General features: G+C 33.5%; 1 protein-coding gene across 1 annotated transcript in view; it reads left to right on the top strand.

The window, feature by feature from the left end:
• Positions 1-563: 563 nt before the first annotated feature.
• Positions 564-24,591, top strand: part of LOC111089144 (potassium voltage-gated channel subfamily H member 5-like) — a 46,329-nt gene continuing 22,301 nt past the window's right edge. Inside the window, exons 1-6 of the mRNA XM_022401060.1 lie at positions 564-711; positions 9,748-9,947; positions 11,747-11,999; positions 19,212-19,405; positions 21,460-21,538; positions 22,972-23,214. Of these exons, the coding sequence (XP_022256768.1) occupies positions 564-711; positions 9,748-9,947; positions 11,747-11,999; positions 19,212-19,405; positions 21,460-21,538; positions 22,972-23,214 (1,117 nt within the window). The remainder of the gene's footprint in view (positions 712-9,747; positions 9,948-11,746; positions 12,000-19,211; positions 19,406-21,459; positions 21,539-22,971; positions 23,215-24,591) is intronic.

The following is a 24,591-nucleotide window of genomic DNA, read 5'->3' as shown; positions in this document are numbered from 1 at the left end:
CTGACCTGACTCTGTTGCTGCTGGCACTGTTGTCCAATAGAATATTATGGTCTTGGTTTGGATAGACCAACACTGAAGCATCCACTAAAACAGGCTTTAGGGATTGGAATGCATGATCATCTTTCTCACTCCATCCAAAGTGCATTCCCACTTTTGTGAGAGCCAACAGTGGTACCACTATCTCCGAGAAGTTAGCTATTAATCATTAGTAATATGACCCAAATCAAGGAAACTTCAAATGTCCCACATTATTATGGGTCAAGACCAATCTCTCGCCATAGCTATCTTAGCTGGGTCTATCGACATTTTTCATTACTTATAATTTGATCGAGAAACTCCACCTCTGTTTGCATGGACAAAACTTTTCTGGTTTCAGTTTCCAGCCTGCTCTTCATATTCACTGGCATACCATTGTCAGGGTCTCAGGCTCAGATTCGAAAGTGCCTCCTAACATCAAAACATTGTTAATATAGCCTTGGTATCTCACAGTGTAGTGCCTTTAGTGTAACAACCATAAGCCACTTGAAAGTAGCTGGTGTAAAACACAGACTGGATGGCATGACATGGAATTCATACAAGCCATCTACTGTGCTAAAAGCAGTGTTAGACCAGCTTTTGATATCCAGTTCAAATCACCAGAATCTGGACACTATGTTCAGGGTGTTGAACCAATGAAACCTTCTAAATCATCCAGACATTTATATGTTTGTGGTAAAGGAAAGGTGTCAATATCAGTTATCATGTTCCCATCTAAAATTAACACAGAGCCTAACAATCCCTAACTGAGACAACCAGATAGCCTCCATCCTGCAGCATCTGCTTTATTTCAACACTTGCAATTTCCATAGTGTTCCTGAGAAAACAGCATATCTGTTGCTTTATTGGACATCGCCTATGTCTATATGGTGTTAGGTCAGCCTAGTTCAACCCAGTTGACTATTTAGTTCCACATATACATTGGCATGAATACAAGTCACTGAATTGCTTTCACTGCATTGGATATAGGCTGTTAGCACAATCCTCAACCAACGACCTCAGATATTTTAGCAGCCATTTATTTGCTTTCAGCTGCAGTGTGACAGATCCAACCCCAGTGTTTCTGCTAGAGTCAACTACATCCACTTTGCTTACCATACCTATGACCATTCCAGCATTCCATTCGATAGCTGATTGCTCATAATTACAAAGCAACCCAGGATATCATCCCTTATTAGACAGATAATTGTCTGAGCTAATGCTGCCTGCTGTCTGGACACAAAACAGTTCATTTCTGGTGTGGCTTTTATAGCCACATTACAAAGGCAAAGCTGATGGACAAGCTCTGCAATATACACATTCCAAAGATGCCAATTCCAGAGTTTAGGTCAGAAATGACTTTTTTCAATCTGCAGGCATTACTTCCTAGGCATAGAAAGAGATATACCTCTCCTTTAACGTCTAGACTATCACCATTTTCCAGAACGAATTTGTATTTGGCCATAGTAGTAGTTTCTTCAAAAGACTTGAAAGATTGTGAAATCCACAAGGATTCTTGCCATTTCTGTGTCTTCTAGAAACTCAATCTCTTGCCCTTGTATACTCACTGGCACATACTTAGTCTTGTGACAACTCGTCTGACCAATGAACACTTCTTGGACTGTTCATTTTATGGAGTACTTCCCACAGCTATAGCATCCAGATGGTTAGGGAGCTCGACTCGCAATCTGAGAGTCGCGGGTTCGAATCCCCCATCCCACCAAACATGCTCGCCCTTTCAGCTGTGGGGGCATTATAAAGCAATGATCAATCCTACTGTTCGTTGGTAAAAGGGTAACCCAAGAGTTGGCGGTGTGTAGTAATGACTAGCTGCCTTCCCTCAAGTCTTTCACTTCTAAATTAGGGACAGCTAGCACAGATAGCCCTTGTGTAGCTTTGTGCGAAATTCACAACAAACCACAAACCAAACCCACAGCATTCACTTCTTGTTGCTGGCTATCCTGGACTTGGTGATCCAATGGCGAAGTACTGAGATTGTGGGTTGGCTGACATCTACTTAACTGTCAGATGAAACTGATAATTCTGCTATCTTTGCTGCTTGACAAATGGCTGCCCCAAAGTTACCACTTAAAACTGTGTCACTATAGGAATTGCATCAGTTAGGATGAAGATGTTTCTCATACAGGTGTTGTCACTTGGGCTCATTGGGTATTCCTTCAATGAGCTTATCAACCAGAATCTCCTCCCAATCTGTGAATGCCATTGCCTAGCAGGCCTTCCCATGCAGTTGGTGCAGATCATCCACATAGGTGACTAGTTCCTTAGCAGTGATCTTCTTCTGAGTCTAGAACTAATCTTGATACATTGCCCAGTTCTTCACTGGGTCAAATTGACAGTGTAGGTTGTTCACAACTCTCTCCCATTCTTTCTACTGTTCTTTGTCCAGGTGTTCAACAACATCAAGAGCCAGGCCATTTAAACTCAGGATCAAACATTGGACACCCATTTCAGGCAATTATCTGTTTGGCTTTCAGTCCTGAAGGGAACATCACCCTATGGTTTACAGTTTTCATTGATGGGTGCTCATTGTCTCACCTACTGAAGAAACAATTCTGACAGATAGAGGTCATACACCAGCAACACATCTATCAGTTCTCCACTAGTTGTTGGTGGTCTGGACCAGGGCTGCAGCCTTGGTGCTCTGACTGGTAACAGTATAGGAGTCCTGTAACGATGTCTCCACATGGTTTAGGGCTCATCAGGCACAGTCCTCTTCAATGACTCTCAGTCATCCTTGCTTCCTTTCCACTGAGATCAATTCTCAGAACTATTGGTTTGCTCCAGTGGTCTAGATTTTCAGATATGAGCAAATCCGAAGTCTGTGGTTTCAGACTGGGCATTTCATGAGCTTTCGCATCATAGGCGAGTGTCCTACATCCATGAGAGGGCTTCTTTTTTTACTTGGCACATCTACCCTGCAGCCATCTTTCTCCAGCAATAAACTTTCCATCTTGATCATAAGTACTTCTGATTTATGAATATGCCATTCTCAATTAAGAAGTATTCCTTTAAACTTATTGAACTCAAATGATCAAGCTAGGTCTAGTAAACATGCTAACAGAAACAGGAACTCCACAATAAATCCTATTGTTATGGCACCAACATTTCTTCTTCCTGTCCACTAGTGGTACTTTCAGGTAAAATTAATTTCCAAACAGTATTAGACAGGTCCTTTAATAAGAGTACAGTGACCAGGAATTTGTGAGTGATCTGAATCTGAAAATTTGACTGAGTTTTCTGTGTGAAAAAGAAAAAGAGTAGACCGGATTGAGGAAATTAACACAACTTTAATACAATCAAACAAAAAGAAAATGCAGTATGTGTACTTGCAAAAACAAGTGGACACTCAACTTCTACAGGATTATTAAGTAGGTCATCAGCTTTCCATCTCTGCAGATGAACTAGTTACAATAAGAAAAACTTTGGTTTTAAAAGAAAGCTCATGTCCATTCTCTTGTGAAAGCATTACCACATGACTGTTGTTCTCTCACAGCATTCATTGGTTGTAACATACAGACATCATCCACTTAGCTAGCAAAGGACATTGCAGTTGTTGACCCTTCTAACATTAAAACAAAGTATACCCCAATACCCCCCCCCTCCAGACAGAATAGTTAATATCAGACATAGAGAACAAAGAAATGAAACAACTAAAAGAAGGAAACTGGTGTGCATGGAAATTAGACAAGTGGAAAGTTTCTATAATTTGCTATATTACTAAAAGCAGGTAGAAAACTTATGATATGCCTGCATATCACACAAGCAGATGAGAATGGTGACACATTTCCCAGGTACAGATATCCAGCAAGGCCCATCAGAGAAATTTTAGGCTCTGTTGCCACCCCAGCCCCCACCTCCCATATGTCTCCTATCAACCAAAGTTTTGGTACAATTTTTCTCACTTTCAAATTTTACTTTACCAAGCCTGACCCTATTGTTTTTACCTGTGCCTCTTTCCCACACCACCTTCACTACTATAACCACCATTACCATTAACATTTAAAGTTGGCATAACACAAAAGACATGAAAACAACTTTGATAAGAATCTTAACATTGAAATACATATCAGTAAGATGTAAAACCTTACATTGAAAAGAAATTTATGTCGATCAGTTCTTCTGGTTGTGTGGTGCATGCTGCATTATCTCCTTCAATTATATTGTCAGATGTGATGAAAGGTGCAACCTTTTTATCAAGTATAAAATAGTACCAATATGTGTATCTTTCTCTCTCCTTTCCTTTTTTCTTATTTTCCATTCTACCTAGCCCTCCTTGGTCACAGTCCCTGGAACTTTGGCCCCATGAGCCCCCACCTCCCCCCCCCCCCCCCCCCAGTGGGCCTTGGATGCTAGCTCATCATAGGTTAATCCCAGCTATCAGCTCTTAGTTTACAGCCAGGTAAACTAAAACAGGTAGGGGTTAAAGTATCTTGGTCAAGGACACAACAACTAGGAATTAGCAAGCTTCCCTCCCACCACCTTTTGATTACAAATCCAAAGTATTAAACACCAAGCCATGCTGTCCTCTAGTGTTCTAATTATGATTTAATTTAATTACTACACCCTTTTTCTGTTTCATTTAAGCATATTGGATGTAAAATTTGCATCTTTAGTGTTTATAATATAAATTGAGGGAGTCAAAAAAGTAGCTGCTAATGTTATTTGCATATCAATGGCTCAACAGCAGAGAAGTAGCTTGTTTTAATCAGAATTACTCAAAACTTGCTTTAAAGAAAATTTTTACAAATACATTTCAATAGACAGTAAATGAATAACTTGTAGTTTGTCTCATCATCTGGAATGAAAAAGAACAATTTTGACTTGTACACTCAACTGTGAAACCTATATAAGCATTTAAAAGGTTTGGTTTGTTTTTGAAGAATTTTATTCTTATGTGAAAAAAATTAATATGCAGTTTTACTTAATGGTGTTACATATCAAAATCTTTCAAAGCTTGGCTTGTAGTAATAAAAATAAAAGCCTTCAGTGTTGAAATTAGGGTTAGGTATATGACTAGCAAAAAAATAAAAATAGCTGCTTATATAATGGCCAAATACTGTCATGTATGGTCAGGCATTAGTTGTTAATTTCAAAACTAAAAGTTAATTTGGGTTACATGGATTTCAGTTTTTGTCTTAAGGTCAGAGAAATATCAGGAAGCATTAAAAGCATAATTTGTTATTATTATTTTTACAAGTATACATTTTAAAGTTTCAAGAGATATTCTTGATTTTTTTTTGCTGGATTGATCTCAGATCATAATTTGTTATTTTGAAATTGAAGTTTTTATTTTTTTTAGTTTATATCTTAACTTCAAATAGAGTAATAAACACAGTAAGATATTTTATATGTATTGTAGTTCCACAGTGGGAGTATTGTTTCACTCCTGTATAACTGCATGTGAATAATATAACTCAAAAATATCTCATCTGATTTTGATTAAATTTGGTACAATGGTGGAGTGTCCTCCCTAGAATTTGATGAATGTAGTTCAGAGGCCAAGGTCTAACTGTATGTCAAGCACGTTTCTTATAATGTAGTAAATTGGAATTTAAAAAACAACAACCAAATCTTAAAAATAAATTGAGATAGAAAGAAGATCTTGACAACTAGCCCTACAATTTTGAGGGTGAGGAATTGTTTGGTGTATACATTAGGTTGGTTACCCCAAAAAGTATAAAAATAATTGTGAATTGGGGGGTTTCACTCTCAATGACTTTCTAGTTGTTTTTGTTTTTTATACTTAACAAAACATCATTAAAAAAATTAACATCTAGAAAGACATTGACTTAAGCCAGACTTATTGCATCTCCCTCACGAATATCATTCTCTATTTTCATTTATTCCTCACTGCACTGTTTCTCTTGTTTTTCTCAATTCTCTTTATCAGTTTCTGAAGGTTATGATAGATGGTACCAACTTCAGAAATATAAATAACTTCAGCTGGTTTTTGTTTTAGAGTGTAGTTCTATTTAGATAGAGAGAAGAAAGTCAGCCATAATGGGTAAAATACATGAAAAAAACAGGCTTTTATAACACATTAACTGGAAGAGAGATGTTTAGATTGCATAGCATGGGATAGCATCCCACATGTTTTTGTAACCAAATGAATCTTTCTTTGCTTTAAAATTAGCCAACTGTCTAGAAAATTACTAATCATTATGAAATTAGATATGGTACAGTGAGGTCACAGTCATTGCACTGAAAATGAGGACCATCATTCATCAACATTTCCCAGACAGCTTTCATATTGCTGCATTATTTGTCACAACAGGAAATACATTTGATAGTTATGGTACAATAATAATGTTTTGAAATTGCAATTTCCATGTGTCAAGACTCATCAATGCTGGTGAATGAATGGATGAAAGATTGATTGAGGATTGATTACCAAAAACTGACATCTCTTTCACTAAAAATGTTTCTTCAGCCATCAGATTCCACGGAGACATGAGGGACTTCTGAATCTAGGACACTGATATTTTGCTGGAAATATATTTTCTTTGCATTAATGAAAGGTTTCCTGCTAGTTGGGTGTGGTTAAGAGGTTTGTGGATTGGATAAAGCTTCTGAAAGAAGTTTTGTAAATTTGAATTTCCAGTTGTGTGGAAAATGGTGTTGGTTCTATAAGAATCAACTTTAAAGAGGCACATCAAGCACTCTCTTCTAGTCATACCAAAATATATCCATGATATCAGTAAATACTATAAAATATAGACTTCTGGCATTTGGTGACTTACGTAGAATAGGAAATGATGATTTACTTGAAATGTAAAGTAATGAAAACTTAAAATCATCTTCATTCATATTATTGTCAGATTCAGTAGGCATACTCTGATTTATTCTGTAGCAGCAAGAAGGAGTCGTAGAAAAAAATAATATATTTTTCATTGGTTTAGTTTGGCCTTATTGATATATTTTGTGAATTCTCTCCTTCAGAATATCAGGATGTATTAGGCAAGAGTTTAGTAAAATATTTTATCATATGGTCCACATCTATCACAAACCCAAATGAGCAGTATTTGGGATTTAACATTGACTGTCATACCTATTGATGGTGAGTAAAAATCAGCAAATTGCTTTTGAACTTAGATGACTAGACATGACTTTATTTTATTTTTTAAATTCAGAAACAAAATGTTAGTAGTCTAAAGGTTCATACAAGATACATGATGTCACTAAAATATCAATATAGAACTCACCTAACTGTCTAAAAGTTGGTAAAAGATATTTAATATCACTAAAATATCAGAATCAAACTCCAGTGCCTAAACAAGAGAACAGAAAACATTTGCGATAACACATCCACCGAAACAGAATGCCAAAACATCATACAGTGTTTTAAACAGAATGATTACACCTCTTCCTTCATCAAGAACTCCCTGAAGAAGACCACAACAGAAAAGAAAAATAAAGAAACCACTACCACTACAACCATATGCTTCCCATACCTGAAAAATGTCAGTGAAAAACTGAAACAAAAAGCTAAGGCATTCAACATAGACGTCCGGTGGAAATCTTACAAAACACTAAGATCCATTCTGGTGTAGAACAAACAGAAAACTACCAACAAAAAACAGAAAAACATCATTTACGAAATTCTGTGTTCCTGCAACAAAACATACATTGGAGAAATGGGAAGAAGACTCGCAACAAGAATAAAAGAACATAAAGACAGCACAAGACTCATGAAAACACAAAATTCAGCTATTGCTGAACACACCATGTCAACTGGACACAACATAAACTGGGAAAAAAAGCTAGAATCATTGACACAGACAAATTTTGGAAGACAAGAAAAATTAAAGAATTGTTTTACATTAACACAATAAAACCTTCATTAGACAGAGATTCAAGATTAGAGGTGAGTAAACTGTGGCTGTCATTGGTTGAAGTCTCTCCTCCAATCAGAAATGTATTTTAACCAACCAATTGTAACATGCTCTCCACAATCCACTAGAATACTATAAAGACTAAACTACACCATATACATATTGATCTGAGGATGAAAGGCAGAAGACTTTCGAAACATCATCCTCTACATTTGTAGGTTTCTACAACAGGCAGTTGCTGTCCATTTGAAACTTAGATTCATCCTCACTATCTAAAGGTTCATACTAGATACATAATATCCTTAAAATGTCAGTACAAGACCCACCTCACTGTATTAAGTTGGATGTAAGATACTTATGTCAATAAAATGCCAATGCAAAACTCATCTCATTATCTAAAAGTTGATGTAAGATACTTGATTAAATTAAAATATCAGTACAAACTCACCTCACTGTCTAAAGATTAGTACAATATACTTAAGTCACTAAAATGTTGGTACAGAGATCATCAAACTGTCTAAAAGTTAGTACAAGATAATTAATATCACAAAAATGTCAGTACAAAACCCATCTCATTGTCTGATGTTTGATACAAGATACTTAATGTCATTAAAATGTGAGTAAAAAACTCACCACATTATCTAAAAATTGATACAAGATACTTAATGTCACTAAAACTCATCACTTTCTCTGGAATTATCATTGGCCTTTTGCATGTCACATTCCAATAAAACATAATTGTTCTTTCTATAGAATAATATTTCAATATGTATCCAATAAAATTTCCTTTCTAGAAATCCCCAACAAATAAACACACACTTGCAGAGAAATGTAACTAGTCAAATTAATAATCTACTGAGGGAGTCTGTGTTATTAAAAAAAAGTGCCTTACTAGCAACAGTTATGGCGGTTAGCCATTTAGCTCAATTGGTATAGCACACACTTGGTGTAGAAGATGTCTCAAATTAGTTTCAAATTTGAGCCTTGAAATGTAAAAAAGAGATGATCACACATAGAAACTGACATAAAATGTGGGGCTGTCACATGACCCTGAGATAAGGCCCAAGGATGAACCTTGTCTGTGAGAGGGGGAATAATGTGGTAGTTTGAATTGTTAGAAAGTGTTTTACTATAAATCGCTAGGGGATAACACTTTAGTTTAGTTAGTAGAGCACTCTCCTGCCATACAAGAGGTCTTATGTTCAAATCTGAGCCATGGAAAGAAAATAATTTAAGCTACCACACTAACACAACCATCAATTGTCAAAATTTAAAGTAAAAAATGAAATATTAAGTTCCAAGTATGTGTAATTTTTGTAACTATTATTTATGATCATGATATAAATGTAAGTAATGTTCAAAATACAACACATTTAGCATCATACTGTCATTATGTCTAGTCTACTTGGAAGAACTAGGCTGTGAGAGAAAGATATCTAAGTAGAATTTTTATGTTGGTCAAACCTAAGTAATACTATTAGGGAATTGATTCTGAGAGTTATTTAAAATTTCTATATATTCTGCTTATTATTTTTCAAGATAATTCATATAAATATGAAAAAAAAACATTGACATTGGTGGAATGAGATGCTAGCTGACTAGCTTTACAACCCTAGTTTGAAATCATCCCTTTTCATATTCTTTCTCTGATTTTAATTGGTCACCTGTCTATAGCTTACTGCCATTTAATTATCCTACATAAATACTAGATATAATTATTAAAATCTATTTTGTTTGCCATTAATACTACTGTTTACTTTCAATAACATTACAGATTATCAACTTGATTATACAAAATGTTGGATAGTTTTAAAATATTTGTCAAAAGCAGCAAAATAAGGAAATATGAAATGTATCATTTGTTTGTTTTTTTCAACAGCTCTGATGTATGCTAGTATATTTGGTAACGTCTCTGCAATCATTCAGCGGCTGTACTCAGGGACAGCCCGTTACCACACTCAACTGCTCCGTGTAAAGGAGTTCATAAAGTTCCATCAGATTCCCAACCCACTCAGACAAAGATTAGAGGAGTATTTCCAGCATGCTTGGTCCTACACAAACGGCATTGATGTCAACACAGTTTGTATTTTCAGTCTGTCTTGATTTTAATTTCAGCATTATAGCTATAACCAGCTCACTCAAACAGCCACATTACATTTTACACATTGATGCTAATCATAACTGATCTCTTCCCACTTTCATTTTTTATGTGATTTTTTCACTCAGTTTTTTTGCTTAGCACACAATCATACCTCATGGTCCTATAACTAGGTTTCAAGAGCTTGTAAAATAAAATGTTTTCATTGTTGTATTTATTTGTTAGTATATTCATTGCATTTCAAATCCTTAGAATAAGAATATTGTTGTTGTAGAATATTCTATATTAATTGTAACATTTAATTGTTATTTGTTTATTTGGCATACTTTTGAAAGTATACTCTTAATACTAAGAGAAGTGAATGACATTTGTATATGTACAACATATGAAAAATAAATCTATATTTAAATTCTTTGAATACTAGATTCTTGTATTATTTGACTCTCCAGTGTTGGCTCTTCCAACCATTGTGAAGCAAAATTTACCAAGTATTGGATTGTTCACTCTCTAGTAGGAGCCACATAAAAGGCTTGTTAAAAATTGTCTTTGTAGGTGTAGGGGATAGGCTGGCTCATTGGATAGAAAACTGGCTGGAAGTAAGAAAGCAGAGAGCTGTTATAGAGTTCAGTTAAACTGGATTAATGTCACAAGTGGGGTACCTCAGGGGTCAGTGTTAGGACTTTGGCTCTTTTTGATTTACATCAATGACATAGATGAAGGAATGTTCAATAGATTATTTAAATTTGCTGATGAAATTAAATTTTTGGGGGTTGCTAACTGTAATGAGGTTGCTACTACTGCCTAACAAAAGGATTTGGATTATTTGGTGAGTTGAGTGAATAAATGGCAGATGGCTTTTAATTATAATCAATTCAAGATAATATATGTAAAATATCACACTTTGAATTATTGATAGGAATAAGCTTAACAGAGTTATGAAAGAAAAGGATCTTGGTGTTCTGGTTTATCAATCTTTTAAGCCACACAAAGCAATATGCTGTTGCTAGTGGCAGGGCAAATAGGATTTTAGATTTTATTTACAGAAATATTGAATACAAGTCTAAAGAGATTATAACTTCATTATATAAATCATTGGTTAGGCCATATGTGGAGTATTGTGTTCAGTCTTGGGTTTCTTACCTTAGGAATGACATTGAGGTGTTGGAAAGGGTTTAGAGGAGGGGCACTAGGATGGTACTTCGAATATAAGGGTTGTCATTCAAGGACAGTTTAAGATCTCTGAAATTGTTTTCTCATGAAACAAGAAGTGCTAGAAGGGATCTTATTTGAGGCATTTAAGAATTGTTAAGGGAATATTGATAGTGTTGATGCATTCTTTTTCTTTTACTTAATAGTGAGAATGTTAGGACTAGGGGGCACAAATATAAAGTTTGGTAGGAGTCATCTACAACTAAGATAACTTTATTTTTTGTAACAGGGTCGTTGGTCTTAATTGGGTTGTCTTCAGATGTGGTGGATGCAGTTAGTTTAAGAAAGTTTGAGGGAAGATGTTATAAATATTTTAATGATAAGAGCTGTCTTTTAGTGTGTTTTTTTAATTTAAAGATTAGTTTAGTGGATGGGGTTGCCTAGATGAACCAACAGGTTCCTTGTTGTCCTTACATTTTATGTAGTATTATGCATAGAATTGTGTGTGTGTGTGTGTGTGTATACACAAAATTTTCCTATAAATGATGATTTCCCATTTGAAATATTGATTTTATTGTAATGAAAGTATCTGTGTTTTATTTATGACATGCATGTAAAATATCCTCTACAGGTGTTAAAGGGGTTTCCCGAATGTCTACAAGCAGACATCTGTCTTCACTTAAATCGAATCCTTTTAGAAAATACCCAAGCATTCCAAGGAGCAAGTCCAGGTTGTCTTCGAGCACTGTCCATGAAGTTCAAGACAACTCATGCACCATCTGGAGATATTTTAGTTCATCGAGGAGATGTCTTAACTGCTTTATATTTTATATCAAGAGGAACTATTGAGATACTAAGAGATAACATAGTCATGGCCATTTTAGGTAACCCAAATGAATGAAATGAGTTTCAGTTATATGATCATGGTAAAACTACTTTTACAAAGCTGTTTATATGTTATTTGTTATGTGACTATTGCTCAGCTCTTAAGAGGTAAATTTCTGCAGTAGTTGAGCAATGGTTGCATGATGAAGAAATAAAATTTATAACTACATGCAGTTCTCTTACATTTGAAAGTATATGGCCTATATGATTAATATTGTTTATCAAAATGTTAGAATTGTTTTGTTAAGTCAGCAGTTAAAACCCAAGTCGTGATGATACTAAACAACCTTTAACTACTTTTTATTTTTTTTCAAGTACTGTTCAAGATACAAAGACTACCAAAGCAAAGTTTTTGCAAGTTTGAATAAATTTTGGAAATATAGAATCTTGTTCTTTAACAAAGGAGTTTATATTTCTGTGTTTTATATTATGATAATATTATTTGCTAGCTGTAGATAAGTGTATGCATTAATTATGTTTTTGAACACTAGCAAATGATAATTTTCTTGAAATGATCACATTGAAAATTTGTGAATGTATTTATTACCAACTTTCAGTTTAAGCATTATTCTTATTTGTTTTGGATTGGATATTTTAACACCAAAGAGATTTATGTCATTTCTTCTTTATTTAATACTGAACTGATTCTGCTGGAACAAAAATTAGTACTACCCTTGTTTACTAAGCAGATTTTATACTTTTAAGATTAATAAAAATATTTCTTTATATAAATTATGCTTAGTTCATATGTTTGCTTCCACCACTAATAAGTGAGGAATATAAAATGATAAAAACCCTATAACCAGGGTGCTTTTAAATGATGGACCTTTCTTCTTCAGAGGCAAATTGAAGAAGAAAGGTCCACCTTTCGAAAGCACTTGGGTTATAGGGTTTTTATCATTTTGTATCAAGACTTTTTGAACCTACGTGTTTTTCTGGCACAATGAGGAATATAATGTAGATGAGTTAGTTACATTTGGTCCTGATATGGTTACATTTTTATTCACTCCTAGTGGCATAGCGGTATGTCTGCAGACTTACAATGCTAGAATCCGGGTTTTGATACCCGTGGTGGGCAGAGCACAAATAGCACTTTGTGTAGCTTTGTGCTTAATTACAAACAAAGAAAATACATTTTTATTCATTTTTGTAATTAGTTCTAGAAAAAGAAAAAAGTTAATTTTTTAACCCAACTGAAGATAAATAAAAAGAACAATCTCAACCAATGCTTTAAAAATTTTTTTTTATCAAATGACATGTTTATTTATGTTTGTATATTAGCAGCTATATATCATGACACTTTTAGGGACATCCAGTTACCAGTATGAAAGCGTTTTTACTCAACAAGCAGACCTACAATTTCAGTATAGAGGTGTTGCCAATGCTCAGTTATTTAATATGGGTCCTTGTTTAGTGATTAACAGTTTTTCTGTAATCTTAGTAGTTTCTTTCTTTTAGCTGGCTTACTTATTCTGAAGTCAGTGGTTGATTTCAAACTTGGAAAACATGTTAGTTTTCTCCTCTCAATTATTATTAGAATTGACTTTTACAGTATCCACATAGAGCAGCTATTAATGTTCTTGTTTGAAACTTGATGATGTGATCTTTGAATATACTATGCATTTCTATCTTCTAGTAATATTATAGTATGTATTTTGAATTTATTCTTTGTTCTATATATGTACAAGTTTCATTAAATTGATTTTGTCATAAGGTACCTTTGTTCCTTTGTTTCTCTTGGAATGGATAATACCTGTTACCTCCTAAGGAATGTTGTATTTGATCAGACTAGTCTAGAACATCATTAAGTTAATGTAGTTTGGAATTTGGTCTTCAGTATGTCCTATGATCCAGTGAAGGTGACTGTCCCATGTAAATAACAAAATAACAGCAAGTACCCACATACACACTGTGTTTGTGTTTAATGTTCTGATAAAGATTTTTCATTTTGTATGATGCTTTGTTTGTCTAGTCTTGTTACTTCATTTTACATTGACTCAGTTAGTAATAGATTCAGTATTACTCCATAATCGATATCTAGAATAAATCTAGTGGACCTATCAAATATACCATGGAGTGGATAGGTAAAACAAATTTTGGTGTCACAATCACAGGATATCATTATTGCTAAGTTTGCTATATCTGCTGAAGTGTATATTTCCCCTTATTTGAACTCTTGTGTTATAAAGTCTAAAAAGGCTTTTTGTTTGAGGAAATGGCATTTTTACAACTCAAAGGACTTATAAACAAGTGGGGGACTTGGTCACCAAGGGAAAGTGGATATTTGTGAGAGTTATCAGGTCTAGGAGAAGTCCACTCCTGAATATAGGACTTTTGCCAATGTTGCAAAAGTACATCCATGGCTTTTTCTTGTTGCTGCCATAGACACGGAAAGAAGTATCAGAATCTGTTGCACCCCCTACATGATCGACCTCAATGTGAGGGAAACAATAACTGGAAATTGTCACAGTGGTGTGGGGTCTGATGAGCCTGAAAGCAGGTGGGGTGATCTGTATAGGACTTCCAGTCTTACATCAGCAAGACTCGGGTCAAGGCCACCCAAAAACACTGAAGAGAGACTTGAATACCATTACTGAATATTGTCTGCCAACCAAAGCTATCTGACCAGCAGGTGAGATGTCAGATGCTAATGAGGAAGTGAGTGAGTCATGAGGCATTGGTGAGTCTCCTTGAGCTAGAATGTATACTGTTGATGTGAGTATGACCCACAGAGGAGCTTGGGACCAAGCAGAACCAATGAAAGAGCTGCCTAATACACTTTATTGTTCTGCAACAATAGATCAGGGTCTCTGAGAGCCCTTATTTCACTGGAGATACAGGATATCTCAACCTTATGTGGGCCAAGAGTCTGCATGAGAGGCTTGTGATGCCTTCATAAGTACCTGTGACTAAAGCTAAGCAGATTTCTCTCCCAAAATTTAAGGATGCAGCCAAGAAAGGTATGGACCAGTTTTTTAATCAGTTCAGAAGGTCACTGTATGATTAGAACAGATTCAGGGAGAAGCAGTATAATACCTGATGCTGAATTTGTATGGTTTACTGCTATATTTAATCAAGTATTTGGGTAAATAGGAAGAGTAGCTGTTTAGCTGTTCACAGTGAGCTGCTGCTTACAGCCTCCTAATTGATATTGATGGGATTAAACATGATCATCAGCAGGTAAGGCAATCATTAGGTTGAACACCCAGTGATTAAAGGGAAGTGGTGATCCTTGCTTTCTAACTTATCAAGTGATGTTCATCATACAATCTATGCAATATATTGTGTGATTTCTAATTGACTACCATATAACTGGGAGAGCTGATGCCAGTATATATAAACCTAGTTCATGTCCAGTTTTTACAACTGCAAATGAAAGCTAGGAGTTTAAAAATTCAGTTGAAAGGATCTTGCAACCCTCGCATTCTGATCTATCGGGTGATATTGTAAGGTACAGCATATTTTCTTTATTGTATGTTTACCACTTGATCATCTGAAGTTAGGACAGTGTATTGATTGTAAGATTAACAGGAACAAAAGGGCTTCATGATCCCTACTTTCCAAGCTATTGAGCAGAGTTTCAGTAAGAGAAACCCATAGAATGTTGGGTTATAACTGCTTAATTAACATTGTTTAGGATTGCTGGTGCCAGTAGATGTAATGCCCAGTGCATCAACATTTTATTCACCTGAAGATGATAACTAGGAGTTTGAAAACACAGTTGAAAGGGCTCTGTGATCCTTTCTTTTGAAGCTACCAAGTGATTTCTCTGATGTGAAACACAAGAATTGCTCACCTGATTTAGCTGAGTAGTAAAAGCTTCAGAGAGAATACTACATAATGTTCACTAGCTCTTTTTTTGCCAGTACACTTAAAAGGTGTATAACTTCACATGCAATGAGGGAGTTGTGTTTCATTTAAGTATGTAGTGAAATATGCTACAGCATGAATAGTTAAACTTGACTTATGAGAATTTTAGCTTCAAAGTCATAATTCAGTTGAATTTGGTCAGTGATTATTTCTTTCTTGATGCATGAAAAGAAAAAAATTGCACAAGTTTGAGGATTCATAGAAAGCAGTACTATACCAGATGATAGTTATCAACAATAGTTTTTGGAAAGCAACCAAAATGGTTACAAAGTAATTGAAGTAATTTGATTTAGAGCTAGAAGCAATTTCTTGAATGTTATTAATTTGTGTAATGGAGATAAATATATACAACAACATACATTCTGAATAAGTACATGTATGTGGCTCCACACACATCTAAAATCATTACATCAAGTATCCATGAGTGTTGTATAACACTTGTGAATGGAAAAAAAGGATTTAATTTGGATGTTGACATTTTAAGATATGATGTTAACTGTTATTACATATCTATATGGAGATACAGTGTAAATGTAATTTTTTATTATTACTGGTGACAGAATGTTTTAATTTTGAAACAGTAATATTTGGCCAGTAGTAAATTTTCATGGAAGGATAAAAGTAATGGTGAGATTCATGCCATGTCTGAGTGAAACACAATTTTACCTATGGTTTTTTTGGTAAGAGTAATGCAAAATAGTTTGATTGCATTCAATAAAAATGTTTGAGTTGTTGAAATTATCAGTAGTATATGAAATTCACAAACAAATATACACTTAGTGTACCTAGTGTTTTATTTGAGTGTGCTAAAATATTTCTAATCATGCAGTTTTAAATATTTAGAAAAGCATATATATGTTTGCTGAATATTTTCTTAAAATTATTTCAGTACAAGGAGCAGTTTAAGTGCAGGAAAATGCAGGTTATAATGTATGTGTGTGTGTGCATGAAAACTAACATCCATATAGAGAAACGTTGTAAATTACACCATAGCTAGTACTACAATTGTATCTGAAGAAAGTTCCCAAAGAAAAGAAAATGAAAGTATTAGTAGATCCTAACAGTGAAACCTAAAGGTTAAAGTTGCCTAATCTGAATCAGCATATATGTGTAGGATCTAGTTTTAAAGTAATATACTGACAACTGTCACACAGAGAGCAGCAAAGCTAAAAGGGTATATTGACAGGGGTGTACTACTCAATTTTTTGTCAGGGCCAATTTTGGATGTGATTGAGATTTGGTGGGACATAATATTTCTTCCTCTGAAAACCTTTTGAGCCCTTTGCATTTTCTACTAACTCTATAGACTATTTAACAAAATTTCTATTAAATTGTGATGCAGAAACTCATAAATTTAATAACAGATAAAAATATTTCCATCAAATTTTAAAAAAAAACTTTCAACTTTGCACACTATAAATTAGTGTCACAGGCCATACAAAATGAGCTGCCAGACCAAATTTGGTCCGTGAGCCATATATTGTGCAACTCTGGGTATTGGTGAAATGAACCTAATGAGGCTTGTGGACTGAGTCAGTTCATGGGCACTAGGGACACATGTTCTGTACGAGATTAGAGCATGAATACATGCAAACTTTGTAAAAATGTTGCTCGACCAAGGTAACCTTATTACTCAGCTTTTGAACTTAGGTAGTTTTAGAGGGAAGTAATGGTCATAACCAGGTGAATAGAACCCCTTTCAACCTATTAGCTGACCTTGTGATCAGTTGGAATTCATTGCATTTTCAATCAACATATTTTCTATGTAAAATCAAATTCTTGATACTTCTGGCAATCTTGTTCTCCAACTAGTCAATGATATTCTTTTCTGTTGTGAGCTGAATCCTCCAACTTTCTATGGGTGCAATGGAAAGTTATATTTTGATCAAAGAGTGATGTACCTCAGGGTTCCAGCAACTATGAGGTTAACTATTAATGACGAGAAGCCAGCAAAAAGAGACCTCTTGCTGCCTAAAGCCTCCAACATGCATGTTCTCTCAAAGATCACCAATGGTCTCACCTATTGGCCTTGGGGCTTAGACATCAAGTCAGTGGTTTCAGCTGAGCCTTCAGCTCCTCCAGTATTGATGGAGGTTACTCTTTTTAAAGGAGGCGACTCTTCTTTATTGGTAACATGATAATTATCATTGTGTGATTTTGTGTGGATGCAAGTTGTTGAATATGAAAGATATTCCTCTTCACCTTCAATATTCTCATGTCACATAAAACAAATTTTGTGTCTTGTAAGTTTTAGGTGGATGAGTATATTGTTACGACAGTGGAAGTCACGTGATGCCATGGAGTTTCTTGAAGGATCATGACTTATCGAGGAATCCCTCAAATGTACGAGTGTTTGCCAGGCACCCTCATTTTTAGTAGATAAGCCCGGCAAATAAAGCCAGCAGAGATAGATAATTGAGTCAAGCGAACAGTAGGCACCATAAGTAAAGTGTGTGAATCACTGTGATTTATAGCATGTGTTATAAAGGTTGTTAAGTTTAAAGTGACTGTGGAAATTCTGTGTATTCAAAAAGTTGTATCAAGAAAGAATAAACTATTTTTAATTAAGAAAGGCCTTGTATCACTGAAGTTCCTTGGAAAGAATTGATATCAGAAATTAACAAACAAGCAGATAAGTAACAATATGTTTGTTTAAAATTTATTTTAATTTTATTACCATTAAATCAAATAAGTTTTGAGCAATTGAAAGCACAAATTTTGTGTAAAATTTATTTTTTACCTAGAATATAAAAAAAAAGAGATGAATTTCTTTCCATTTATTATGATATCATTTCTAGATAATCACTACGATGCAGCTATAATTATCATATGACACTGTCTGTTTGTGAATAAATCAGTTTTTGTTGACAATATATGGATATTTGACACAACAAAATTTATTCAAAGATTGCTGTATGCCTTGATCATTTCATATAAATTTTTTTCTCTGGCAAATTATTAATTTTTGTCCTTTATTTTTTTCTCACAGATATAATAAATTTCAGTTTTTATGTATTTCTGTTTCAATTGTTACAATAGCATTGCTCTACAATGCTCTTTTCAGACATATTCACTATTGTTTTCTATGGTTTATACATATTTCATCATTGTTAACTAAGGCTGATAATGACTCCTACAAGTGTAAAAAGCTAGTTTCAGTAAAAAAATGTATGCAATTTATGAACTTCGTGTAAGCCCATTTTTTTTATTAAATAATTTTTATTTGTACTTATTTCCTATGTTAAACAAAGATGAATCTTGTACAGAGACCAGTGAAATATAATTATAAAAAGGCATCACTATTTCTTAAACATTTTTTTTGGTTCCATTTTAATCTGCAGGGAAAGATGATATTTTTGGAGAGAACCCATGTGCTTATTCAACTGTTGGCAAGTCAAGTTGCAATGTACGTGCCTTGACGTATTGTGATCTTCATAAGATTATGCGGGATGATTTATTAGATATTCTACAGATGTTTCCAGAATTCTGTGACAGTTTCTCCAACAATCTAGAAATAACCTTTATTTTGAGAGATGTAAGTAATCATTTTTCTATGTATATTTATCTGTCACTCATTTGGTGCATATATCATATACTGTGTACTGACAGTGGTATATGAATATTATAAATGTGTCAATCATTTATGATAGTATTGAAAGATATGATTGCAAATATTCTTGAAATCCATTAAACACCTTTGTAAGAACTTATTAGGCCTGAGCATAGCCTGTTGATTAGCTTATTAGACTAGGGATTGGATCCAAGGTTCTGAGGGTCAAGAAATGTGCTACCAAATTTTCTTCACACTTTCAATTTTAGATATGTTAAAATAGTCGCAGTAAATTCCACTATTTGGCTAAGAGTAACTACTTCGGGTAGCAGTTGCTGCTGACTGGTTGCTTTCCCTCTCATGTAGTTGTTAGATGTACGCGACTGTTTCAGTTTAAGTTTAATGCAAGTGTTATGACTTATATAGGTTATACAGCATGCATGGTAAATTTAATTATTTTTAGAAGCAGTAGTTTGTCACAGGTTTGTTTATGTAACTGTTTACAAATCATACATTGTGTAATTCAGTAGTTATTAATTGGTGATTGTTATATTATTTAATCACATTACTAGAACATTCTTAGTTTTTCTTGTAGTTTTAATTGAGTATTATTGCATCATAATATCTAGTAGTGTGTGTGTGTAATGTTCTAGACTTCTGTCAGGGTATAAATACGTGCAAAAAAATGTAGTTGGAAAGATAGATCTAGGCTGTATGATTGTAAATTTAGCCATAAAGAATGTATAGTGGTGATTTTTAAAGTGAACTTATCTCAGATTGTATTGTAATAACAGAGTAGAGATGAATAATTCATATTGTCAATCTGTGTTCTAAAGTAACTGAACCAGCTATGTGGACTTTGAAAAAAACATGATTATTTAACACTCTATAGATACAATTGTGATAACCATCAGTGTAAAAATATTTGTATATACGTTTGACTTGTTTTAATATATATAATCTTAAAAATAAGTGGACTGTGTGTTGTTTATTTTTGAAATTTTTTGCCAACAAGTCACAGACACTTACTAACCTGGTTCTTTAGCTCATTGTATACATAAAGTATAAAGGGGGATTCAATTAAACAAAAAGCAAGTCCATGTTACAAAATTGGTTAAAATAACTTTGTGTTGTGGTATATACATATTTTTATTAAATTTAAGTGTACTATCGTTTTCTAGTATAGAACTTATTGGACAATACTAGTAAACCTGGAAGTATAGCAAAGGAAGATCTAAAAAGTTAGAAATTTCTTTGAAAATTAGCTAGTCAGTATGTATAGTGTTTCAGAAACTGTTAGCAATTAGTACACTAGAATGGGTAGCAACTGCCTGTTGTAGAAAACACAAGTGTAGAGGATGACGTTTTGAAAGACGGAAGACTTTTGAAAGATTGTCCTCTACACTTCTGTGTTTTATACAACAGGCAGTTGCCACCCATTCCAGTGTACTCATCATGAATACTCTCCCTAAATGATTTATCAAAAAACTGTTAGCAAGTTACTACATAAAATAATCTCGGCTCTTGGTGTTATCTGTAATAGCCAGATTAGGCCTGGTTTAGATTTATTACTATATTGGTACAGTTTATATGTTTTTAAAATTCACAAATGGAACTTTAGTCCATAATTTAATTGGCTTGAGGAACTATTAAATAGTTTTTCATTTTTGTAATAAACTGCTACATTTATTTTTTGAAAAGTCTGCAAATCATCTACCTATTAATTCATAAAGAATCCAGTAGAAGCTTAATATTTATAAACATCATAAAAATATTTAAATATAGGAAAAAGTTTTGTTGAAACAATGCTGGAATTAAGTTAGTCAGCTAGGCAAGTATCAGTTAACATGTAAGCAGAAGAAATTGTAACTTGTAGATGATTCAATTTTACAGTCACGTAATTACATTGTAATAAAGCTGAAAGACAATATATTAAGCTATATAATTCATTCTTGACTGATTAGCTATTTCTTTAAAAAAAACTCAAGTTTTCTATTGCATAGTGTACTAAATACAAAAATATTCCATTAAATTTCCAGATGGAACAACCAGGGGTTGAATCAGATGTTTTGCGATCCAGGTGTGCCATGTATCAACAAGTTAGCTCCCCAGAGGAAGGTAAGAGTCAGGAAGTCACTGACTCTTTGAATTCTAAAAGTCTTTTTTTTATAGGGGGGGGGGGACTCATGTGCAAGATTAAAAATTAAACTGCTTTTAGACATTATGGATTCTGTGTATAACTGAGTTTTAAATACCTATTGAAGCTTCCAATATATCACTGGTTGACAGATGTTTAACAGTAAGAACCAGTGTGGGATTTCAGGATGGCCATGAAGAAAACCTGGAGAAGTTTGGAAATATCAAAAGAAATCTAGAAATCAGATAAAACTTTAAAAATCTGGAAAAGTTGGGAACAATTGTGCAAATCCCCCTTTTTTCATCTCATATTTGGAACATTTTTTACAAACTATGCTGCTTTTCTGTGTCTTAGTCGATGATTGTGTATTATTTTATCTGATAATAATTTTCTAAATAATTATATTTAATCTTAGATTTGATCAAATATACTTTTATTAATAAATTTAGCATTTTATTGTCTATCATTGAATTGGAATGTCCTTGCTTCAAGATCGTTTTCTGTAGTATCACAGTCTGAAGTATGATCTGAATGAAAGTTTCAGTACCTTTTATAGCTAGATTACAAATGAAAATGATGTTAATTTATGATAGTTATAAGAAGAAGTGGAAATATGTTTTTATAAATCATGATGGTTTAGTTAATTACTTGATAAAAACAATTTAGTATAATGAAATAATCCAGTGGTGAAGTATTGAATTTAAAATATCATAATCAAAACCTGAACAATGTCAGGTCTGATACAACAACTGATATGACATTCAGATATTGAACCAACAAAGTTTAATCCTTACATTTGTTGATGTATTTGTTTTACATGTGGATACCTCAGGCTTTGGTTATCAGTATGATAAGTGACAGTCCAATTTGTTAATTGTAGCTCATCTCACATTCATATTTTATCGATAAAAACCTTAATATGTTTACAATGAACACCTTGTGATTTTGGCACCATGGTTTGTTCTGCTTCGGAATTACATTTTTGAAAAAATATAGTCAGGTGGAAAAAAAAAGTTGAAAATGTATTGAGGATTTGGTAAAAAGACATCATTTATATAATAGTTTTCATCAATAAAGATAACGTTAAATAAATCAATGTGAAAGATAATTTTTTCAGAACAAAAATATTATATTGATGCTTTCTGATATTTTTTTAGGATATGTGAATGATGGTAATAATTCTGATTTTTGTAAAATTGCTGCTATATTTACATCCACAAATTTTACATTTCGCTATAAAAGTGTCTGTTTTTCAAACTCTAGTATGGCTGTTGTATATCTCATTTGCGTAATTACAACCTTGTGGTTTTTCTTTTCACTAAACTTTTGTGATTTTAAAGATATAACCTACTTAAGAAATATGGTGTTAGAATGTTCCAAACCAGTTACTGATGTATTTTATTTCTGTTTATAGTTGAGGATCCTCGATCAGTGGCATATCAGTATCCTCGACCACGTCGGAAAACAAAGCTTCAGAAGCAACTTTCTGCAGAACATGAGATAGGGTTCAGCGATGAAGATGACGAAAATGACTGGAATAACAGCAGACTACAAATTCTGGAACTTTCTCCAGACAAAGCCGGACAAGATGTAACACCAGCAAATATAGATTTTGAAAAAAGATTAGAAAAACGCGGAACAATCCATTCATTAACAAGTAAGAACTGTATGTTTCTAATATATTATTAAATTTTTTAATTCAAATTCCTTTTGTGATTCATATTCATTAAAAATCCTTTACTCTTTAGTTTCCCTTGTATTTTTCTTTATTAAATGTTTTAGTTCATAACCTAATTATTGTGCTTTATGTTATTCTCGTTATCTCAGTATTTGAACTTTAAATGTTTGCTGTTTTACCAACTAACCTTAAAGTGTACATTTCAGTCTTTACCATCAGGTAAAGCATGATTGGACATGGTGATGTGGAATGTAACAACATGTGGTTTCTTGTGTTTGTCAGCCTCTGAGTATTATAGTTTGATATCTCTTTGATTGGACATGGTGATGTGGAATGTAACAACACATGGTTTTTTGTGTTTGTCAGACTCTGAGTATAATAGCTTGATATCTCTTTGCTATTCTATGGAAAAAAAATATAGGCTTTTCCTTATGTTATAATAGGTTCTTTATGACCTAGAAATATCTGGATGTTTGCAAACTCAATTTCCAGATCTGAAGAGTCCTTGAAACATTAATAATGGAATTGAGAATTTTGGAAAAGTTAGAAAACTACAATCCTTTCATAAAAGTATTTTTCCATAAATTTTATAATGCCAGTAGATTAAGTACTTATACCTTGGTCTATTAATTTAAACGTTCTTTCATGTTCATCAACCCTTTATCAACTTGCCAGAAAAGCCAGATAAATTTGACAAAGCTATAGTAGCTATTTCCTCAACCTTGAATACATAATTAGTTGTTTAGTGTCTGAAGTACGTATGTTGTAATAGTGATTGTTTGACTAACATGTAAAGGGCTGAATGAGTATCTAATAATGAAATGCCCAAACTAATTATTTTAACATGTTAAACATTATTTTACTTTTGCTAAAAACACATAGTGATAGGAATATGTACATAATTTTCATTCTTTGGTGTGCATGGTAGTATAGTCCAATTCAGTGCAAAGATAAAAAATAACTGCCAAATGGTCCAGACTGTAACAACAAACATAAAATATTTTAACCTTTGTAAAACAGCAAGGTGTATACTACATTCTATCTGATAATTTTGTTCTTTTTTAAATGTAAAGATTTTTATTTTGACATTTCTTTCAAGACATGGAATATTATAGGAGTATATATATAATGTTATTAAAACTACATTTGTTAAACCAGCTGTATATTTCTATTCCATCTACAAGCACGTATAAAGTGACTTAATTAACTCATGTAAGACTGGTGTGAGGGACAAAGAATATTTGTCCATAGTAAATGGTGTAGCAATTATATTGATATAAATTTCATCTTATGTTATCACAATTACAAAAATAGGAAAAAGATCATATGCATGTACATGTGTATATATATATATAT

Source organism: Limulus polyphemus, unplaced genomic scaffold (genome assembly GCF_000517525.1).
Source record: "Limulus polyphemus unplaced genomic scaffold, Limulus_polyphemus-2.1.2 Scaffold5367, whole genome shotgun sequence".
NCBI classification, from domain to species: Eukaryota; Metazoa; Arthropoda; class Merostomata; order Xiphosura; family Limulidae; genus Limulus; species Limulus polyphemus.
Note: the sequence above shows the minus strand (reverse complement) of the source record. Positions and strands in the feature narration are given on the sequence as shown.